We start from the raw sequence: 19,882 nt of genomic DNA on the forward strand, positions 1-19,882 counted from the left end.
TGTTAGGCAGGTGAAAAAACTGAGGGAGATAAGTGATTTGTCCGAGATCACTGGGTTAAGTAAGAGTCTGAAGCTAAATTTGAACTCAAGTCTTCCTGATTTCAGCCCCAATGCTCTGCTCACTGTAAACTGTACCATGTGGCTGCCTCAGGTAAATATAAATATAAGGAAGTTCAATAGTATATATGGAATGAATGCACTCACTGGTGGAAGGGAGCAGGAAAGGGTTCACAGAGAAGATGGAGCTCCAGCTGCAAAGAAGTGGGGCATTCTGTGAGACAGGAATGAGAAGGAAGTTCATTACAGGCTTGGAGGACAGCCATTGCAAAGGAATGGAAACTGAAGATGGGGTGCCATGTGCAAGCAATAAGGAACAGATCAGCTTGGCTGTCTGCAGAATGTGGCAGGGTGAATAATGGTTAAGATTACTTAAGGATGGAAAGTCAAACAGAAGAATTTATGTTTTATCTCAGAGACAACAGGGAGCCATCTGAGTTCACTGAGTAGGGGCGTGATATGGTCGTATTTGTGCTTTAGAAAAATCACTTTGGCAGCTGTGTGGAGGCTGAATTAGAATCGGGAGAGACATGAGGCAGGAAGACCAATCAAGAGGTCATTGCAATAGTTGAAGGAAAGGTGATGAAGCCTTGAACTAAGTTTGGACCTGAGTGGGTAGAGAGAAAAGATCCTAGCCCCCTAAGCATGATGTCTTTAAGATGGTGTGACCCTAACAAGTCACAAATGCAGCAATTAAGCATGCAACAAGTAGTTGTTCTACTTGTTTTAGAAGTTTGGGAGGTGAAAGGAAGAGAGAAGACTCAGCAGACTGAGAATTGGGGTCATCCTATTAGCCTAGGAAAGAAACAGTAAGTATCTGCCACTTACTTTTTAATATCAAAGATTCCTCTCCACTACCCTACAACCCCTACTACGGTTCGGGAAGAGTAGATTTTATGTATTACGTATCTCCCATCTTCGCTCTGGTTCTTGCATCAGGTAAAGAGTTTGACTAGGCAACGTCTAAGGTCCTATCCAATTCTAAGGGTTTATGATCTTTCTGGAGTGGTTTAAATGTAACCCTCCGGGGGATGAATTGAATCCCTTCTTGAGATTTCTTTTCATTCTATTCTTAATTTATTCAAATTGAAGATGCATCCTAGAAAATATTGTTTATTTTGTTTAAGATTGTATTATTTTTCTAAGAGAGCATGGTATTGGCAGATAGAGATAGGGACTTGACCTAGCATTTTGTTGTCAGTAGAGAGGATTCCCAAGTGAGTTAATTCCCTCCACCAATTCAGATCTGCACCTTCTCTGCAACTTATAGTCTTAGAAAGTTGTTTGGGGCACTGAGAGGCACAGCCCCTTTGAGTCAAAGATGAGACTTGAACTCAAGTCCACTTGGCTTCAAGGTCATCCCTCTCTCCAATGTTCCAAACTATTCTCTACTAACAACTGAATATCATAATTGATGAAATGTCGTTTAAATTTGTCTTGATCTGTTCATTCACCACAGTTTCATTTCTTCCTAGAGTTGTAAGTTATGAAAATGTCAATAAAAATGATTACTACACAATTAGCAAAAGAGCGGTAACTCACACGTGTGACGGAGAAGTGGAATTTATTGAGCTTGCACGGTGGGAGCAGGAATATCTGTATCACCGAGAGCTCATCAACATCCCCATCTTTGCACGTTTCCGAAAATGGAAGGCATTCGCTGTATGGAGAAAGAATGTCCGCTCCAAGAAAATTAACATGTGCCGAAAAGCTCTGCAAGAAAATCTGTTCATTGTTAATAATGTATGTATTTATTCATCACATTCTTTCTCAAGAATTCCCCATCTGCTAAAAATGTAAGGGGATGATCATGATTGTTGGTCCCCTGAGTGGGTAATTTCATCCATTATATATGTGCTGTTTGGAATGTAAACACCTGTCACTCCCCTACTAGTACACTCCAGTGGCTTCCTATCCTCTCCAGGATCAAAACTCAGATCCTCTGTGTTTCAAAGTCTTTCCTAACCTGACCCTCCCACCTTTCCAGTCTCCTTAAACACCTCCCCCCCCCACATACTCCTTGATCTGTTGACACTGACATCCTTGTGGTCTCTTGAACAAAGCACTCCATCTCCTGACTCCAGACGTCTTCTATGGCTGTGCCCTATGCCTAGAATGCTCTCTCTCCCCTCGTCTCCCCCTGGCTTCCCAGGCTTCTTTTAGGTCCCAGTGAAAATCCCACCTTCTACAGGAGTGGTATCAAACTCAAATTCAAACAGGAACATTAAACCATACATAAGGATTCCTGGTGGTGGTGGTGGGGGGGGGAATATTGACTTAGAAAACCATGAACATTGTCTATGTTCTTTTGTATTTTTATTTATCTTGTTAAATATTTCCCAGTCACATTTTTTTTTTAATGTGGTTTAGCCTATTCGGGTGTGCTATGGGCCACAGCCCAGCCTGTAGGCTGTGTTTGGTACCTTGTTCTACAAGAAGCCTTTCCCAACTTTTCTTAATTCTGGGCCTTCCCACTATGGGGTGTTTCCTCTTTATCCCTTATATAGCTTGTCTATACATAGTTATTTGCATTTCATATCCCCCGTTAGATTGTGAGCCCCTCGAGGTCTGTCTTTTGCCTTTCTTTGTATCAGTATCGGTCCTCTTCAAATGAAGGACAAACAAAAACAGCGATCAGTATTTAGCCCAGGTTCCTGGCCTATAGTAGGCACTTAATAAATGTTTATTGACTGACTGACTTGCATTCACTGTATTTTATCCTCAGCACCTTGCACAGCGTGACACATTATGGTTGCTTAAGATATGTGCGCTGATTAATTGATTAACCCATTAAAGAAATTCATGATTTTTATCATGGGTTATATATAACTTATTTAGAAAAAAGGGGCTCCTGATACGATTTTCACAATTTAGCCAGGGCAGCAACAGAGAAAAGGGACAAAGAGAAGGTGACCCTTGGGGCTTAAAGTAGAGACTAATAGCCTTTGAGTTATGAACTATTTCCCCTTTTCTTTGGAGACCAAGATCAGCTGGGGTCCATTGTAAGCAGGGTTGCCGTTAATGTTCATAATTCATAGTTTTATTGGTTTTAATTCTGCAAAGTACTTTTCTCACTAGTGAGGCAGGTACATAATCTAAGTGTTATTCTTCACTAAAATTCTTGAGGAGACAGTTAGGTGGTACAGTGGACAGAGCACCAGGAAGACCTGAGTTCAAATCCGGCCTCAGATACTTACTCGCTGTGTGATCCTGGCCAAGTCACTTGACCCTGTTTGCCTCAGTTTCTTCATCTGCAAAATGAGCCAGAGAAGGAAATGACAAACCACTCCACTATCTTTGCCAAGAAAACCCCAAATGAGGTCGTGAGGAGTTGGACATGACCGAAATGGCTAACAACAAAATTCTTAAGAGGTTAAGTGGCCTGCCTAGGCAGTACAGCCTGCGGCAGTATTTGAACACAGATCTCCAGACTGTCCAGAACTCTTTCCATTTCACAGAAGAATTTGCTTCTCTATACAATATTTCCTGTGGGTCCCACTAGGAAGGCAGCGTGGTGTAGAGACCAGAGAGCTGACCTTGGTATCAGGAAGACCTGGTCCTGCCCCTGTCGTGTCCTGCCCCTGGCACATACCCTGTGTAATTCACTTATCCTCTCTTGCTCTTGGCAAATCCCTAAGACAAGATGCAGAAAAGGTGCTGATCTGGATGGAGAGAGGGAGTTCCCTCTACCAGTGAGATTAAAAGTCCAGCCCCTATCCTTTCACCCAGGGAACATTTGTTAAGAGCCTGTCATGTGCCAGACATGCAAAAAGAGGCAAAAGACAGTCTCTGCCCTCAAGGAGCTCACAATCTCATAGGGAGACAACAAGCAAATATTTGCAGATTACGTATGGGATAAATAGGAAATAATTAACAGAGAATTAAGAAGGATTCAGAAAGGCTTCCTGTAAAAAATCGGATTTTAAGGGGCAGCTAGGTGGTGCAGTGGATAGAGCACCGGCCCTGGAGTCAGGAGGACCTGAGTTCAAATCTGGCCTCAGACCAAACACTTGACACTTACTAGCTGTGTGACCCTGGGCAAGTCACTTAACCCCAACTGCCTCAAAAAAATCTTATTTTAGTTGAGACTTGAAAGGAATCCAGGGAAGCCAAGAGGCTAAGAGGGGGAGGGAGAGCATTCCAGGCATGGGGTGAAGCCAAAGAAAATGTCCTGAGCTGAGAGATGGAGGGTCTGGTTCATGAAGCAGCCAGGAGGCCAGGGTCACTGCATCAAAGAACATGTGTGTGGGAGTGAGGTGTGAGAAAACTGGAAAGGCAGGAGGGGCAGGTTGTGAAGGGTTTGGGATGCCAAACATCAGAATTGTATTTGATCCTGGTGGTGGCAAGGAGCCACTGGAGTTTACTGAGTAGGAGGTGATGTGGGGGCAAATTCCTTTGGTGGCTGAATATGGAAAGGCAGGTTAGAATGGGAAGAAGGGTGGTTGATGTCATAAGAAATTTTGTTAGTATCATGTCCTCTTCCCTGAACTGACTTTTCTTAGGGAATGATGTTAACTAGCTAACTTATTCTTTAACAGTTGCTGAATCAATCCTTTGGGGAGCCTAGTGATCCCTTCTTCAAAGTAGAGTAGGCAGGTAGTAACCAATAGATGGTCTGACTTCTAAAATAAAATCCAAGCCAGGCATCTTGGTGTATGCCTATAATTCCCGTTGCCGGGTTTGGGGATCGCTTCATCTCTGGAGTCCTGAACTATACTTGGGTGAAAGCCAGCAATGTGTCTGCACCAATATGGTGAACCCCCCGGCTTCAGAGGGAGGAGTGAACTGTCCCAGATCAGAAATGGAGCAGGTCAAAGCTTCCGTGACAATCAGCTGTAGGATCAAGCCCTTGAGTGGCTACTGCACTTCCAGTTTGGGTGACATAGACCCGGTTTCCCTCAAAATTAAATTAATTGAGTTTAATTAAAAACATGATGACTCATTATCTTGAAAATGTACTATGAGTAAAAATGCAAGTTATGCTGCTTCTTACAATACGTGACACACTCTCTGCCCTTGAGTATTTTGTCAATTTCTGTCCCAAACTCTTGCCCCAAATGAAGCCTAAGGGTATTGGTGTGCATGGGTGTTATTAAGAGTAACAGAGGTAGCTAGGTGGTGCAATGGATAGAGCACTGGCTCTGGAGTCAGGAGGACCTGAGTTCAAGTCTGGCCTCAGACACATAAAACTACCTAGCTGTGTGACTCTGGGCAAGTCACTTAACCTCAATTGCCCCACTTTAAAGAAAAAAAGAGCAACAAGTTTTTTAAGAGAGAAATATTGGTAAAATTGCTTCAATTATAATATATCAATTTTCTTTTTATTCAGTACTTGCGACCTGCTGTTCTCAGGATAAAAAATATGTGTTATGAGCTAAGCTTTATGATTCTTTGCTTTATTGAAAAAGGACACACGTATACCTTGTTAGAATTTAAGGCTGCTCAGCTCAAACAGTTAGGGGAGGTAAGTAGTTTTCCCCCCAGATTCCAATATTGTTTTTATTGTTATTGTTCTTGTATTGCTGATATCTTTTATTTTCCATCTAATTTTAGGCAGCAGATCGCCTTTCACATTTCAGAAATGTGGCAAAAGATGTAGTTAGGAATGCTTGCCGAAGTGCTTTGCGGGCCTCCGGATTCATTCCCGATGACTGCCTTTTTGATGTGTTCTTGAGAGGTACGAAGTTGGAATGAGCTTGTATGTTAGAATATCAGGATATTTGAAGTGTTGGCCTGGCTTTGGTTCCATGCAGTCATTTTGGTTGCTGTTTTTCTTAAAATCTAAACAATACTAGCATTTTTCAAGCCCCCCAAATGTTTGTGTGAAGTATATATATATATATATATATATATATATATATATATATATAATATATATATATATATATATATAATTTAGTATATTGGGGTGAGGAGAAGAAGATATTCATTCAACCTTTACTTTCTTTTTTCCTGAGGAATTATGGTAACTGAAACAATCTATACAAGATCATATTTCTAAGGAACAGGTATTATTTTTTTTCATGTGTTGGCAGGGGGTAGGGGGGAGATAATTGCTGGCATAAATTATCTACTTATTATTCATTTTAGATAACACATGTGTCTAATTCAGGGGTGGGGAATCTGCCTCCTCCAGACCACATGTGGCCCTCTAGGTCCTCAAGCATGTCACTTTGGATTCAGTCAAAGGACCACACTTGAGGACCTAGAAGGCCATATGTGGCCTCAAAGCCTCAGGTTCCGCACCCCTGGTTTACTGCCTAGGGTGTAATTTTCTGAATGCATAGTTTTTCAACTCCTAGAAGTTTCACTCGCAGGGAGAGGAGGAAAAATGGTGAGTAATCATTTCAGACTTTTACTATACTATATGATACCATCCCATAAAGGCACTAAAAAAGCATGTCTAATTGCGTTATTAATGAACTTATCTACATGGTTTCAACACTAATTAGGTACAAAAAAGAAAAGAGCAATGTGACTGGGATAGAAGTGAAGGAGAACTGATCTGGAAGCTAGGACACCTGGGTTCTAGTCCAGGCTCTACCAACAACTTGGACAAGTCACTTGAACTTGTGACCTTAGACAGGTCATTTCAAGTCAAATCAAGTCAGTAAACTTTTACCACACACCTACTATAGACAATGACTTTGGGAGCAAGTGCCTCCTAGGCCACTAGGGGGTGCAGTGAATATGGAATCTCACGACTAAAGTCAGATTGTGTCTCAGACCCTTCCTCACTGTTGACCCTGGCCAGGTCACTTAATCTCTGCCTCAATTTCCTCAGACATAAAACGGGGACAATAAAAAGCACCTAACTCACTGACTTGTTGTGACAATCATAATTATTTCTATAGTGCTTAGCACTAGTACTTAGCACATGGTAGATTCTGTGTAAATGCTTCTTCCCTTCTGTTTCCTCTGTTACGTGCCAGGCATTTTACTAAGCCCTCTAAATACAAAGAAACTTGAAGGAGCTCACATTCTCATGGGGGAGACATGTAAATAAGTAGGTAAATACAAGATGAAGCAGAGAGGGTAGAAGATGATCTCAGAGGAGAAGTGGAGAACTTTCCTCATCTATAAAATGAGAAGGTTAGATTAGATATGAAAGTGGGTTGTGTCTGACTCTTGGTTACCCCATTTGGTATTTTCTTGGCAAAGGTGCTGAAGTGGTTTGCCATTTCTTTCTCCAGCTCATTTTACAGAAGAGGAAATTGAGGCAAACAGGGTCAAGTGATTTGCCCAGGGTCACATAACTAGTAAATGTCTGAGTCCAGATTTGAACTCAGGTCTTCCTGAGCCCAGGCCAAACACTCTAACCACTGTGCAATGAATATGGGATCCATGAATAAGTGGAAGAATATATAAAATGTTTACATTGTGTACTGGGGTGCAAATATAAAAGGGAAGACAGTTCCTGACCCTAGGGAGCTTACATCCTAATGGAAAGGATGATACATATTGGGGAGTGGTGGCTAGAGAGAGGAGTATTTTGGTTTGGAAAGTTACCAGAATGGTGAAGTCAACACTCACACACTTTTAGCAGCAACGGCCCTATTGATTTGTTCATGACCTGGCCTCACCCAGCCTCTGCTTTTATACTGAATGGCTCTAGTATTGAGAGTGACACCGCATGGCATCCCTTAAGATCATTCTGTTCCCCACCCAGAGTTGCCTCTGGGAAATCTCAGAAAACATCAGCAATGGAGCTCATGTCTGGTTCTCCACAGATAGAGGTAAATGAATCTGGAGCTTCCAGGAAAGAATTCAAAGCACATGGGATACAGGACTACTTCATTTCACCTCAGTGGTGAGCACACTGTTTAACACATAAGAAGTCCTTAATAAATGTTTGCTACCTGACCAATCTCACAGAAAATATGGGAGCAGCACACGAACAGTCAAGAAAATTCTTGCCTCCCTTGTGGCACAGTGGATAAAGCGCCAGGCCTGGAGTCAGGAAGACCTCAGTTCAAACCCAGCCTCAGACACTTACTAGTTGTGTGTCCCTGGGCAAGTCACTTCACCTTGTTTGCCTCCGTTTCCTCATTTGGAGAAGGAAATGGCAAACCACTCCAGTTATCTTTGCCAAGAAAACCTCAAATGGGATCATGAAGACATGACAGTCCTCTAAATGAATAGCATAACCTTATGGTTTAGACTTATATCAGGAGGGAATAAATTGGCCGATGAGAGAGCCTGACATTTTTATTTTGAGATTTTTTTAAATAATTGTATTTGTTTGGAATTTGACCGCCATTTTCTTCAGCAATAACGAAAAAATGGGGTATTTACCTGAGGGATCTTTTTTGGTTTTTTTTTCCCCAAATCACTATTGAACATTAGAAACATGTCATTATTTTCTTTAGAGGATACAACAAGAACAAGTCCTCCAGATGTGGTTGACATAGTACCTGATCGTGATATTTATGGAGAAACTGAGAAAATGACTTACACAGAACAGGCCAGCAAAAGGCACCACTGCACGCGCCTCACGTGGTCGGTAGCTCTTTTCCCCATATATGCAAATCATACTATTTATTTTCTGTGCTTTTCATAAAAACCAAATCATTCCCTTATCAAGTTTTGGTAATAGTAAAGAGGCAGTATAGTATCTATATAACAATTGCAATTCAGCCAAAAGTCCTTTACCCTCAAGAAAGAGATAGGATGATGGATGGATGGATGGATGGATAGATAGATAGATAGATAGATAGATAGATAGATAGATAGATAGATAGATAAATGATGGCTGGATGGATGTGTGGATGGATGGATGGATGGATGGATGGATGGATGGATAGGTAGATAGATAGATAGATAAATGATGGCTGGATGGATGTGTGGATGGATGGATGGATAGGTAGATAGATAGATAGATAGATAGATAGATAGATAGATAAATGATGGCTGGATGGATGTGTGGATGGATGGATGGATGGATAGGTAGATAGATAGATAGATAGATAGATAGATAGATAGATAGATAGATAGATAAATGATGGCTGGATGGATGTGTGGATGGATGGATGGATAGGTAGATAGATAGATACATAGATAGATAGATAGATAGATAGATAGATAGATAGATAGATAGATAAATGATGGCTGGATGGATGTGTGGATGGATGGATGGATGGATGGATAGGTAGATAGATAGATAGATAGATGGATAGATAGATAGATAGATAAATGATGGATGGATGGATGTGTGGATGGATGGATGGATAGGTGGATGGATGGATAGATAGATGTAATATACCGCCATCCAATAACCCAGGCAGAATGGAGGTCAAGACAAAGAGTTATTAGGTAGTCAGGAGCCCACTAGTGAGGACTCCTGTTATATCCCTGACCTAATGGAGAGTGTTTGGCAGTTAGATGGTATATAGAACATAGAATGCTGATTTGGGGTCATGAAAAACTGAGTTTGAATTCGAACAGAGAGTCTTAATATCTGTATGATCCTGGGCAAGTCAGTTAGTCTCTGACTCAGTTTCCTTATCTGTAAAATAGGGATAATAATAGTTCCTATACCATACCACAGAATAAGAACATTTTCCTTGTTCTCTGTGAGTTCAGGTATTTATTGTAAGGATCAGAAGAGACAGCACATGTCAGGTACTTTATAAACCTTGAGGTGCTATATAAAATATAATGAGGATGAGGATGATACTGATGCTTCCTGTTATGAAGCAGCTTGGTTGGATCAGGGCTGAAACAGGCATCTCCCCATTGGCATCTTCCTCAACTCTCAGCTCACAGGGGTGAGGGGAGTTGCACCTGTACTACCTAATAGTTCCATTCCACAAATGTACATAGCTATGATCATGAATCTAATGCCGGAATGAACCTCAAAGGCCATCTAATCCAACTCCCTTATTTTACAGATGAGGAAACTGAGTCATAGAGAAGTGTATCCGTCTGAGGACCCATAGGTAGAAAATGGCAAAGGAGGTCATTGGGCATTTAATTACACACGCCGAAGTACTGAATTACATATATGCCAGTGTGTTCGGCAGGAAGGGAGGATTGCAAAGATAAATTAAACATGATTTTTTTTCAATTTCCTCAACTACAAAATGAGATAATAATATCACCTACCTCCTAGGGTTGTTGTGAAGATCAGATGCAATATTTGTAAACCACTTAGCACAGAGCCTGGCATACAATAGATACCATATAAATGCTAGCTAGTACAGAGTCCAATTTACAGATTGCTTGCATTTTTCCAGATCTTTTTGAAAGAACAAGTCAAGAGTCACAGTAGCTGAGTTGCACTGAATCTCTAGAGCATTCTCATGCCTGCTTAAAATCATTCAAGTCTGAAGGATCAGTGTGAATTGTCACCGTGATAAGAATAAACTATGCTGGGTGTTTTATTATATTCTTACACTTAAAGGAGTGTGCACAGAATTTATAGCTGAAAGAGACTTCAGAGATCATCTGTTCCAATCCTGCAATTTTACAGATGGGGAAACAAACCTGGACAATCACAAAGTCACAGAATCGAGACAGATCCGAGAGGCAACTAGCCTTGCTTGAGCAAGACTTCCTATACCACACCCAAGAAACAGACATTCAGTCTTTGGTTGAAAGCTTCTGGGAAGGGAGAACTTACTTTCTAAAGACCACATAGGGAGGGAGGAGCAGAGATGGGACTTGTAACCCACTGTGCTTCCAAACACCCGTTCGACTAGATGTTTACCAAGATTGTGAGAAAGAACTAAATTCAGAGGACAAAAATGCCTTTTTTTAAAAAAAGACTGCATACAGGCTTTCCTGAATTAGGAACTGGTTCCTGAAAATACAACATCAAATCAAACAATGTTACTGGGCACAGTTAATTTTATCAAAACAGAGTTGAAGACTGAGATAGAAGGCAAGGCAATGTGCCCATTAGCACTCAGGAGTTAGGTGCAGATAGCCGGTTGGAGGTGCCCAGGTAGTCTCAGCTGGCAGCTCCTCTGGGTCAAGAGTAGTGAAGGAGAAGTCACCAGATGGGACACAGTTAAGTGGGACAGGGCACAGTGAAAATGGAACTGGACTAGACTGGTCTCAGGGTATTGAGCTAAACAGTGATTTTGGAGTTTTATCCTTTTATTGGTCTTCTTTTATTTAAAACTTCAAAAACCTTTTTTTTTTCAAGTAACAAGATTTTTTCCTTAGCTTTCCCCTCCCCTCTCTGCCCTTTCCATTGTAGAAACAGAAAGAGAAACAAAGAGCTTATAGCAAATAATGACTTAATGATATTATTACAGAATAATGTTGATAAAAGACAATGGTGTGTTTGTTGTCAAATTCTTTTTTTTCCCCAACCAGTCTTTCACTTTTTTTAGGCTCCTAATTGGTTTCTATATTTTTTTCTTTATTTTATTTTTTTAAATTAATTTATTTTGATTTATCAACAATCACTTCCGTATGCTTTTGATTTAAAATTTTTTCTGCCCCTTCCTTCCCACCACCCTCCCAAGATGGCACACACTCTGATATAGGCTGTACATTTACATTCCTATTAAACACATTTTCACATTAATGATGTTGTAAGTATGAATTAGAACCAGTAGGAGGAACCACCAGAAAGAGGAAACAAAACTCAACAGGAGGAAAAAAAATAGCAAATAGTATGCTTCAATCTGCATTCCAACTCCATAGTTCTTTCTTTGGATGTGGATAGCATTTTCCATCACAAGGCCTTTGGAGATGTCTTAGATCCTATTGTAGAATTCTTAAGTGTGTATTTTATTACTTCTTTGGGGTCAACACTTTATTTCGGGGAGGATACATGTCTGAAATCATAATATGATTATAATGGAAGTCAATAAAAAGAAAAGCATGATTTTTATCTTCAAATACTTGCCTTGTGTTCAAATTTTCAGGAGCACATGTTGTTTACAATGAGGTCAGATTGTGTTCTTTTCTCTTCCAAGCTTTATCCGCCTCACTGACTATCTGATTGTGAATACATTGCATGTGCTGATAGTCAACTCCGTTAACACGCTTTTGAATTATCTTACGGAAAAATTAAAACAGACACCTCCAGTGGAAATTATCCAGAAGTGGATTGATGAGAAGCCTGAAGTAGTTGAAAAAAAGGTAGGATTGAAATTGTGTTCATTAACCAATTGAGTGCATATGATATGGAGATGAGCATAGGGCTCTCTGTAGAGAGGAGATTTAGAAACTACTCTTCCTGGCTTAGAGAAGGGATGGTGTATACATAGGAAATGATAGTGCAATACAAGGAAGCCATTCTGGATAAATAAAAAATAATGTGTTTTAGAGTCCGAGGATGCTGGGTAGAATAGTGACAGTCAAGGGGTGTAAGTGAAGGCTTTCTGCCTTTAAAGTATGCTTTAAATAGGATCTTTGCAAAAGGTGATAGACATAGCTTAGTCAAGGGAAGAGTCTTACAGATGGGAGAAATGATAGAGTAAATGAACCAATCACAGGGGAGGGTTATGTAGTTTTTCCCCTTAAGGGTGCCACTTACTACCTCCCAGATTTGAGGTGCTGTTTGGGGTAATCAAGTAATCATGAACTTCTACTCAGTGGTCCTTCTATTGCTGGACGTATTAAAGGTACATCAATTCAATAAAAGGCATCATAAAGCAAGACAAATAAGAAAGCAAATGAATCAAAGAGTTAGTGTGTGGGGCATCCGAACCAAGAAGGCCTAAATCTCCTTCTGGCCCATGAGGCAACAGGTGAGTCAGAGTCTTGTCCCAACGCTTTAGGAGAAGGACACAGTTTACCAGAACTCACGGATGCATATTCAAATACTAGGCATTGTTATTCTCGAAGAAGAGGGAAACGTCTTGACTTCAAGTGACTTGGATTTAAGTGAGGCAGAGCTGTGCAAAGTCAACAGCCTCCACTCTCTCCTCCAGAGTCTTTGGAGTCCAGTGGCAAGACATTGGTCAGGACGACTGGCAAGGCCTGAGATGCAATAGGAGACCTCGGCCTTTTTAAGATAAGGTCTTTCCCAGGTTCCAGTTTGTCTCAGGCAGCTCCCTGTTAGTAGTTAAAGGCTAGATAAGAATTGAGGCAAAGACAGCCTAGTTTGCCTTTACGAAAGGATCAGGCTGGGAGAGGAAGCCCCTCAGAGTCTTAGAGACCTAGAGAGGAGAGGCCACAAACAGGCTGTGTTTGTTCTGGGAGCACAAGCCCAGCGTGGTCTTAGGCAACAGAACTCTAAAGATCCAGGCCAGCGCGGTCCTGCTTTCCCTTCCTCTTTCCCAGCCTCAGTCTCTAGTTCTGTGTCCCTGCACTTCCCTCCTCACTCCCTGGCCTTTCCCTAAGCCGCTACCTTTTATAACTTTTATTTTCCAATGAAACTGGGTGCATTCAAAGCTCTTGAGCCCACCCACAAGCATCAAGGGGATATAGTTCACAAAAGCAAATACGACATCTGTCCTTTCCGCATCCTCACCTCAGTTTAAGAAGAAAGTATGATTCCCAGAAGTCACCTTGGGTCCATAGCTATTCTCATAAACATGCGTCATTAATATTCATTATTTGGCTTACAGCATAGGCACAGATAATGATCCTGAATACACAGCACATATGCAGACCCATGGTTTATATCATCGACGTTGGGGCTGCATGCTGCAGACCATAGAGGTCACGCACAGAAACATAATGTCTAAGGAAAGGGAGAGAGATTGAACGTGGGTTTTCATTCATATAGGGAACACCCTCTATTGATGAAGGTCAGCACTTTCTTTGTTATTTATAGTCAGGCATTGCCTACGTCATTAAAGGTTAATGGACGGTCCAGGGTCACACAGCCAGTATGGATCAGAAGCAAGAGCTGATCCTGACGCTTCCTGTCTGAAACCCGCTGTCTATCTCTATAGTCAATTGCTAAGTGGTCCAGTGCATAGAGAGTGCCGGATTTGGATCTGGAAGACCTGAGTTTGAATCTTGCCTCAACTCCTTACTAACTGTGTAACCCTGAGCAAGTCATTTGATAACCTCTCAACCCCAGTTTCCTCAGCTGTAAAATGGGGATTACAATAGCACCTACTTCACAGGGCTGTTGTGAAAGTCGAATAAGAAAGCACAGAAAGCACTTTGCCAACCTTGTTCTATAAATGCTAGCTAGCTGTTGTTATTGTTAAAGCAGCTAAACTCTTTGCAAGTGCCAGACCACATGAGCTTCACCCCTTTGAAGGGAGTCACCATGACTTTAGACACACCAGTAGCCTACAGGGCCACATACCTACAGCCACATTCATCTTCCCTGGCCATTAAAGTCTACTGAACTCATGATTGGACAATGCTGCCCCCATCTCAGGAAGTAAGCACCCAACTTCGTATTTGACAAAATGAAAGTCATAAATTAATTCATAAAAGTGGGTTTTCTGTCCCAACTTGAAATTGAAGCACTAAACTCATAGCAGCTCACTTTGTGCTCAAGAGCTTCCAGTCTGTGAAGGGGATAATGAATCTCACTGTCTGTAAGTCCTCTATTAACAATGCAATAGTCTTCCAGTGGTGCCCTCTAGGTAGAAACCTCATTGTGTCTAACACAAATGGCTTGCATAGGTCTGCCAAGGCCAGTATTGATGAATGCTCAAGTCAGATGACTAAGTCCTTGAAAGCTGGGTCACATTTTACATCAAAATGATTTCCAAATAATATCAGAGTATTTAGGACAAATTTTTAAATTTTAATTAAGTCATTCACTATTATATCTTTATTTTATTATTTTATCCTAATTCTTTGATCTGTATAACATTCCAGTTGTCCCGTTTTAGGCTGGTGCAGCAACAGCAGAGAGGCAAGAAGAGGATGAATCTTTGCAGCCCATGTTTGTTACAGAACTCATGCTGGAGATCACATCTTTGTATTTTGAGCCATCTTTGGAAAATTTTCAGGTTTGTTTTAGAAAATGTTTTTTTAGATTGGCCTAATATGAAAAGATATATAACCCAGTGTTGGGGAAATTGTGATTGTTTTGCTATCCATTGACTGCCAATACAGTGTTCCCCCATATTGGGTAAAAGAGAAACAGAAAATACTGTTGGGCAGGATTACTCCTATTGTGGGAAGCTTTCCAAATGTTTCAAGTGAAAGTTATATAAAGGTAACGTGTACGTTTAGCATATGTAACCCTTGTACTTATGGGTCAGTGACATCCCTCTAGTAATGTTATATTGTTCTAATGAAAATAAGATCTGTCATGAAGAATGCTATATTTGAAAGGCTTCTGTGTTTGTCTTTGAGAATGAATGAATTGGTGTGTTAATGCACATATCTACTGTCAAGGCCAATCATTTGTTTTCAGTTAAGTTCATGGGATTTCAGAGTAGGAAGGGATCTTAGAAGCCTCATGGCTGAACTCAGGGCAGAGAGTTCCCTCTCCACCATAGCTGACAAGTGGCCAGTGGAGCCTTTGCTTGAAGCTCCCTGACAAGAGTGGTGATGACCCTGTTCCTCACCTTCTGAGGCAGCCGATTCCAACGTGGGGAAAAAGTGCTCATTGTTAGGAAGGTTTGTCTTACATCAAACAGAAATTGGCGTCTTTGCGAGTTTCAGATATTGCTCCTAATTTTTCCTCTCTGAGCAAACAGAACAATTATATCCCTCTTCAAGGGGACAGCTATCTCCATACTATCATGCCTGACTTCTCCAGGAGAGCCTTCCTAGCTCCTTCAATCCATCACAGAATCACATTTGAGGCCCTTCATACCCTTGAATACCCTCCTTTGGAAGCCCTCCAGGTTATCAACATTCTTCCTAAAATGGAGTACCCTGAGATGAACACAGTATTCAGATGTAGTCTGACCAGAGCAAAGTAAGTAAGACAGTCATTTCCCTATTCCCTGTACCTGGGATTCCTGCCTCTTTTCTCACAGCTCAAGATTATTTTTTTTTTCACTGCCATTTCATACTGTTGACTCATCGCATTTACAATCCACTAAGACCCTCAGGTCTTTTCTGAAGCTCCTCTTCGCAGCATCATTGCCCAGGTAAATGACCAATAATGGGTGAAAATCTATTTTGAAAAGTCTTGAAATGGTCTTTTTCATATCTCACATATAAACACACCCCCGGAAGACAGCAGACCTCTCTAATGTTATCCAGCTGATAAATAGTCACCATATCTTTTACCAACCACTATTGCTCATCTCTTCTTCTTCTAACTAGTACTGTATGATGTCTGACCTGACAGTTTGCATGGTTTTACTTTTGTATTTTTAAGAAGACAGATGAGTAGCTGCTTCCTTTCCTGCTCAGAGGATCTGATCCCATCCTTCTCAGGAAGAGCCTGAAATTTGTTTCTTAGCTCCAAGTATTCAGTAGTCTTCCTCTTTCCTTTCCTTTCTACATTTTCCCACCTTCCAACCTTCTAGACCGACTCCATGAAACAACAAGAAATACTCAAAGAAAGCCAAAAGACTGAAAACATAGACTTATCACATAGCTCATAACAAAAACAAATGGCCCAGAAGACAGATCAAAGAGAAAAGAATTTATGCATAATTAAACTACCAGAATATCAAGATCAAAAAAGAGAGAGCCTAGATACCACATTTCAAGAAATTTTAAAACTTTCCCAATCTCTTAGAACCAGAGGGCAATGTGGAAGAAGAAAGGCCCAAATGAAAACTCCTTGGGACATCACAGGTCAAAAAAAAATACTACAAACAGTCAGAAGGAAAGAATTCAAATACTGAGGAGCCAGAGTCAGGATCACACACAATCTCTGAAGGAGCAGAGAGCTTGCAGTACGGTATTGCAAAAGACAAATGATATAGGCTTACAGCCAAGAATGACTTACCCCACAAAACTGAGTATCTTCTTCCAGGGGGAGAATGGATCTTTAATGAAATGGAGGACTTTCATGCGTTTCTCATGTAAAGACTTAAGTTGTAGAGAAACTTTGGAGTTCAAATACAGGAATTAAGAGCAACATAAAAAGATAAACCTGAACAATCAGTGATAAAGGCCTAAACGAGCATTAACTGCTTATGTTATAATATGGAGCGATCGGAGACATGTCTCCTCTGAGCCCTATTCTCATGGAGGAAGTCTAAATAGATAAGGCCTGGGAGAGGTTCTGTCATGTCTTGATGAAGACTGTTAAGAGAAGGGAAGAGGAATACACTTTGGGTAGGGAAGGGAAAAGAAAGGGAAAATGATGGCACAAAATTAAGGTGCTCAGCTAAACATTTCACCTTAAGCAGACACGAAACCTCACTCTCATCTGAACTGGTCAAAGGAGGGAAGAATACGCAAATGCACAATTGGATACAAAAATATACTTCACTTAACTGGGAAATATGAAGGAAAAGGGAGAAAGGAGAAGGGAGACTTAGAGGGAGGGCAAATTGAGGCAGGGCAAATTAAAAGAGGGATTAGTCCTATGCAAAATCAATTCTAACTAAGGATATACAAAAATATTTATAGCTCTTTTCAAAGAATGGGAATCTGAGAGGCAGCTAGGAGGCACACTGGATAGAGCACTGGCCCTGGAGTCAGGAGGACCCAAGTTCAAATCCGGCCTCAGACACTTACTAGCTGTGTGACCCTGAGCAAGTCACTTAACCCCAATTCGCACCCCCCCAGAAAAAAAAGAATGGGAATCTGAAGGAGTGCCTATAAATTGAGGGATGCCTGACAAGTTATGGTATATAAATGTGATGGAATATTATTGTACTGCAAGAAATAAGGAAAGAGATAGTTTCAAAGAAACCTGGGAAGACTTGTATGAACGGACACAGAGTGAAGTGAACAGAAGCAAGAGAACAACTTATACGATGATATCAATATGGTCAAAAACAGACCCCTTTGAAAGAATTAGAGACTCTGATCAGTGTAACGACCAGCCACGATTCCAGGAGACTAACAAGAGATAAGAGGAGTCAGTGCAGAACGACATGTGTTTGGGCACAGCCAATGTGGAAATAGATTTCATTTGACTCTGCATGCCTGTAAGACGGGTTTTCTTTTTCTTTCATTCTCAGCTGTGTGGGTGGCAGAATTGTTGGTGGATAGGAGAGAAGGTGGATTTTTGCTGATTTTTGAAAAAGAGACAATTTTTTAAAAATGAGATCCTCAGTCCTTACCTTTCAGACTTCTTCTGATTGATTACACCTTCCGAAATGCCACTCCCCTTTCTACTTCCTGATCCTCCTGTTAGTGCCTTAGTGGCTTCTTCGGCTTCTCTTCCCACCTAAGCCCTATTCCCTACTTCCTGTTCCTTATCTCACTAACCTGTCACCTTGCCTTACTGCTTGGTTTTACTTTCCTTTTTCTTCTTTACCTTGTCTTATGCTTTTCCTCCTTCACTTGAGCCCTTCTCTTCCTTCTGCCCAAGTCCTCTCCCTCCACTTTTCTCATTCTTTAGATCCCTTCTCCTTAGGACCTCCAACTCCTCTTTCTTCTCTTCCTTTGCTTCTTACTGATTCCTTCAGACTGAATCCTTCTTCAGGTTGAGTCATTTTCCTTCACCTTCTCATTGTCAACTTGTCATTTTCCCCCAAAATTTCTCCTCCCCAAATTCCAGCTCTGGCCTGCTTCACACTTTCAAAGCCTTCCAAATATTATTCAATTCTTCTTCTCCTTATACTTTGGCTAAAGTCTTTCTCCTTCCTCAGATCCTTCTGGTCTACCTTGATTATGATCACTGGACATTATGAGCAAATTAAAATATGAAAACAGGCATTTTGCCCATCCACACTCTTACAAGTCATAGTAAGGACCCAAGTTTAGCCAGTACTTTAATCAGCTGACATTAAGGCTCACATTCTTATGATTAGCCTTGACAAAAACATAATATTAATTAATGATACATTATAAATATTATATTTATAATTATTATATAATATATAATTATTAATATTTATTAGTGGATTTTTAAATGGTTGTTTGGGGGCTATTATATATTCACATTCATACATATATCTGCTTTACTTGATTTTAAATTTAATATTAATTAAAAACTCATTTCCAGTCAGTGATAAAACTTAACAAAGACCAGGAAGTCCCACACCTTTGTGAAAGTTGGTTCTGTAGGAAAACTTATGTGTGTGAGTTATGATTTGTAAACTTATGGATATGGGGAGGTTTTCAGTATTTTAAAGAGATATCACAAATGGATGTGTTTCTTGATCTTTGTCTTTCCCAACAGGAAGGTATTTCAGATACGATTCATCGCTTTGAGTCCACTCTTCTCTCAGTCCCTAATCTGGTGCCTGATCCTTATTTTGATTCTTTCACCCGTCCTATTATTAACAATAAACTTGAAGAAAAGACTTGTGGAGACGGTCCAAGTTTAGCAACTGTGTTTGATGATGACAAATACTTGCACTCCATAATTTTAAAAATAAAGGTATATTTTTCTTTTTTTTTCTCCCAAAATTACTGAAAACTGACAGTGATTTTCCCCCCTTATTTTACCTGTGGTCATCATCATTATCATCATCATCATCATCATCATCATAGCTAATACTTCTATAGTATTTACTATGTGCTATGTACTGTGCTAAACACTTTACAATTATTATCTCATTTGATCATGACAACAATTGTAGGAGGTGGTGTTACTATATCCCATTTTACAGATGAGGAAACTGAAGCAAACAGGGTTAAGTGACTTTCCTAGGGTCAAGCAGCTAGTAAGTGTCTGAAGCTAGATTTGAACTCAAGTCTTCCTGACATGAAGCCCAAAGCTCTACCCATTGTTTCACCTACGTGCCTCTCATGTAAAGAACCTTGCCCAATTTATAATTATTATGATTTGAAATGTCAGTGTGTCTTCCTCAAGAATTGGTCTCAGCCACATATGACACAACTATGAAACAAAAAAATTATT

The 19,882-nt window shown here is 40.6% G+C and overlaps 1 protein-coding gene across 1 annotated transcript in view; it reads left to right on the forward strand.

The window, feature by feature from the left end:
* DNAH6 (dynein axonemal heavy chain 6) overlaps positions 1–19,882 on the forward strand; it is a 250,339-nt gene that overhangs the window by 15,769 nt on the left and 214,688 nt on the right. The window contains exons 7-14 of the mRNA XM_078149111.1: positions 1,533–1,800; positions 5,387–5,525; positions 5,615–5,734; positions 8,427–8,556; positions 11,988–12,153; positions 13,064–13,073; positions 14,836–14,939; positions 19,199–19,399. Coding sequence (XP_078005237.1) covers positions 1,533–1,800; positions 5,387–5,525; positions 5,615–5,734; positions 8,427–8,556; positions 11,988–12,153; positions 13,064–13,073; positions 14,836–14,939; positions 19,199–19,399 — 1,138 coding nt within the window. The remainder of the gene's footprint in view (positions 1–1,532; positions 1,801–5,386; positions 5,526–5,614; positions 5,735–8,426; positions 8,557–11,987; positions 12,154–13,063; positions 13,074–14,835; positions 14,940–19,198; positions 19,400–19,882) is intronic.

The sequence above is a fragment of the Phascolarctos cinereus genome, unplaced genomic scaffold, assembly GCF_003287225.1.
Source record: "Phascolarctos cinereus isolate Bilbo 61053 unplaced genomic scaffold, phaCin_HiC Scaffold_2;HRSCAF=192, whole genome shotgun sequence".
NCBI classification, from domain to species: Eukaryota; Metazoa; Chordata; class Mammalia; order Diprotodontia; family Phascolarctidae; genus Phascolarctos; species Phascolarctos cinereus.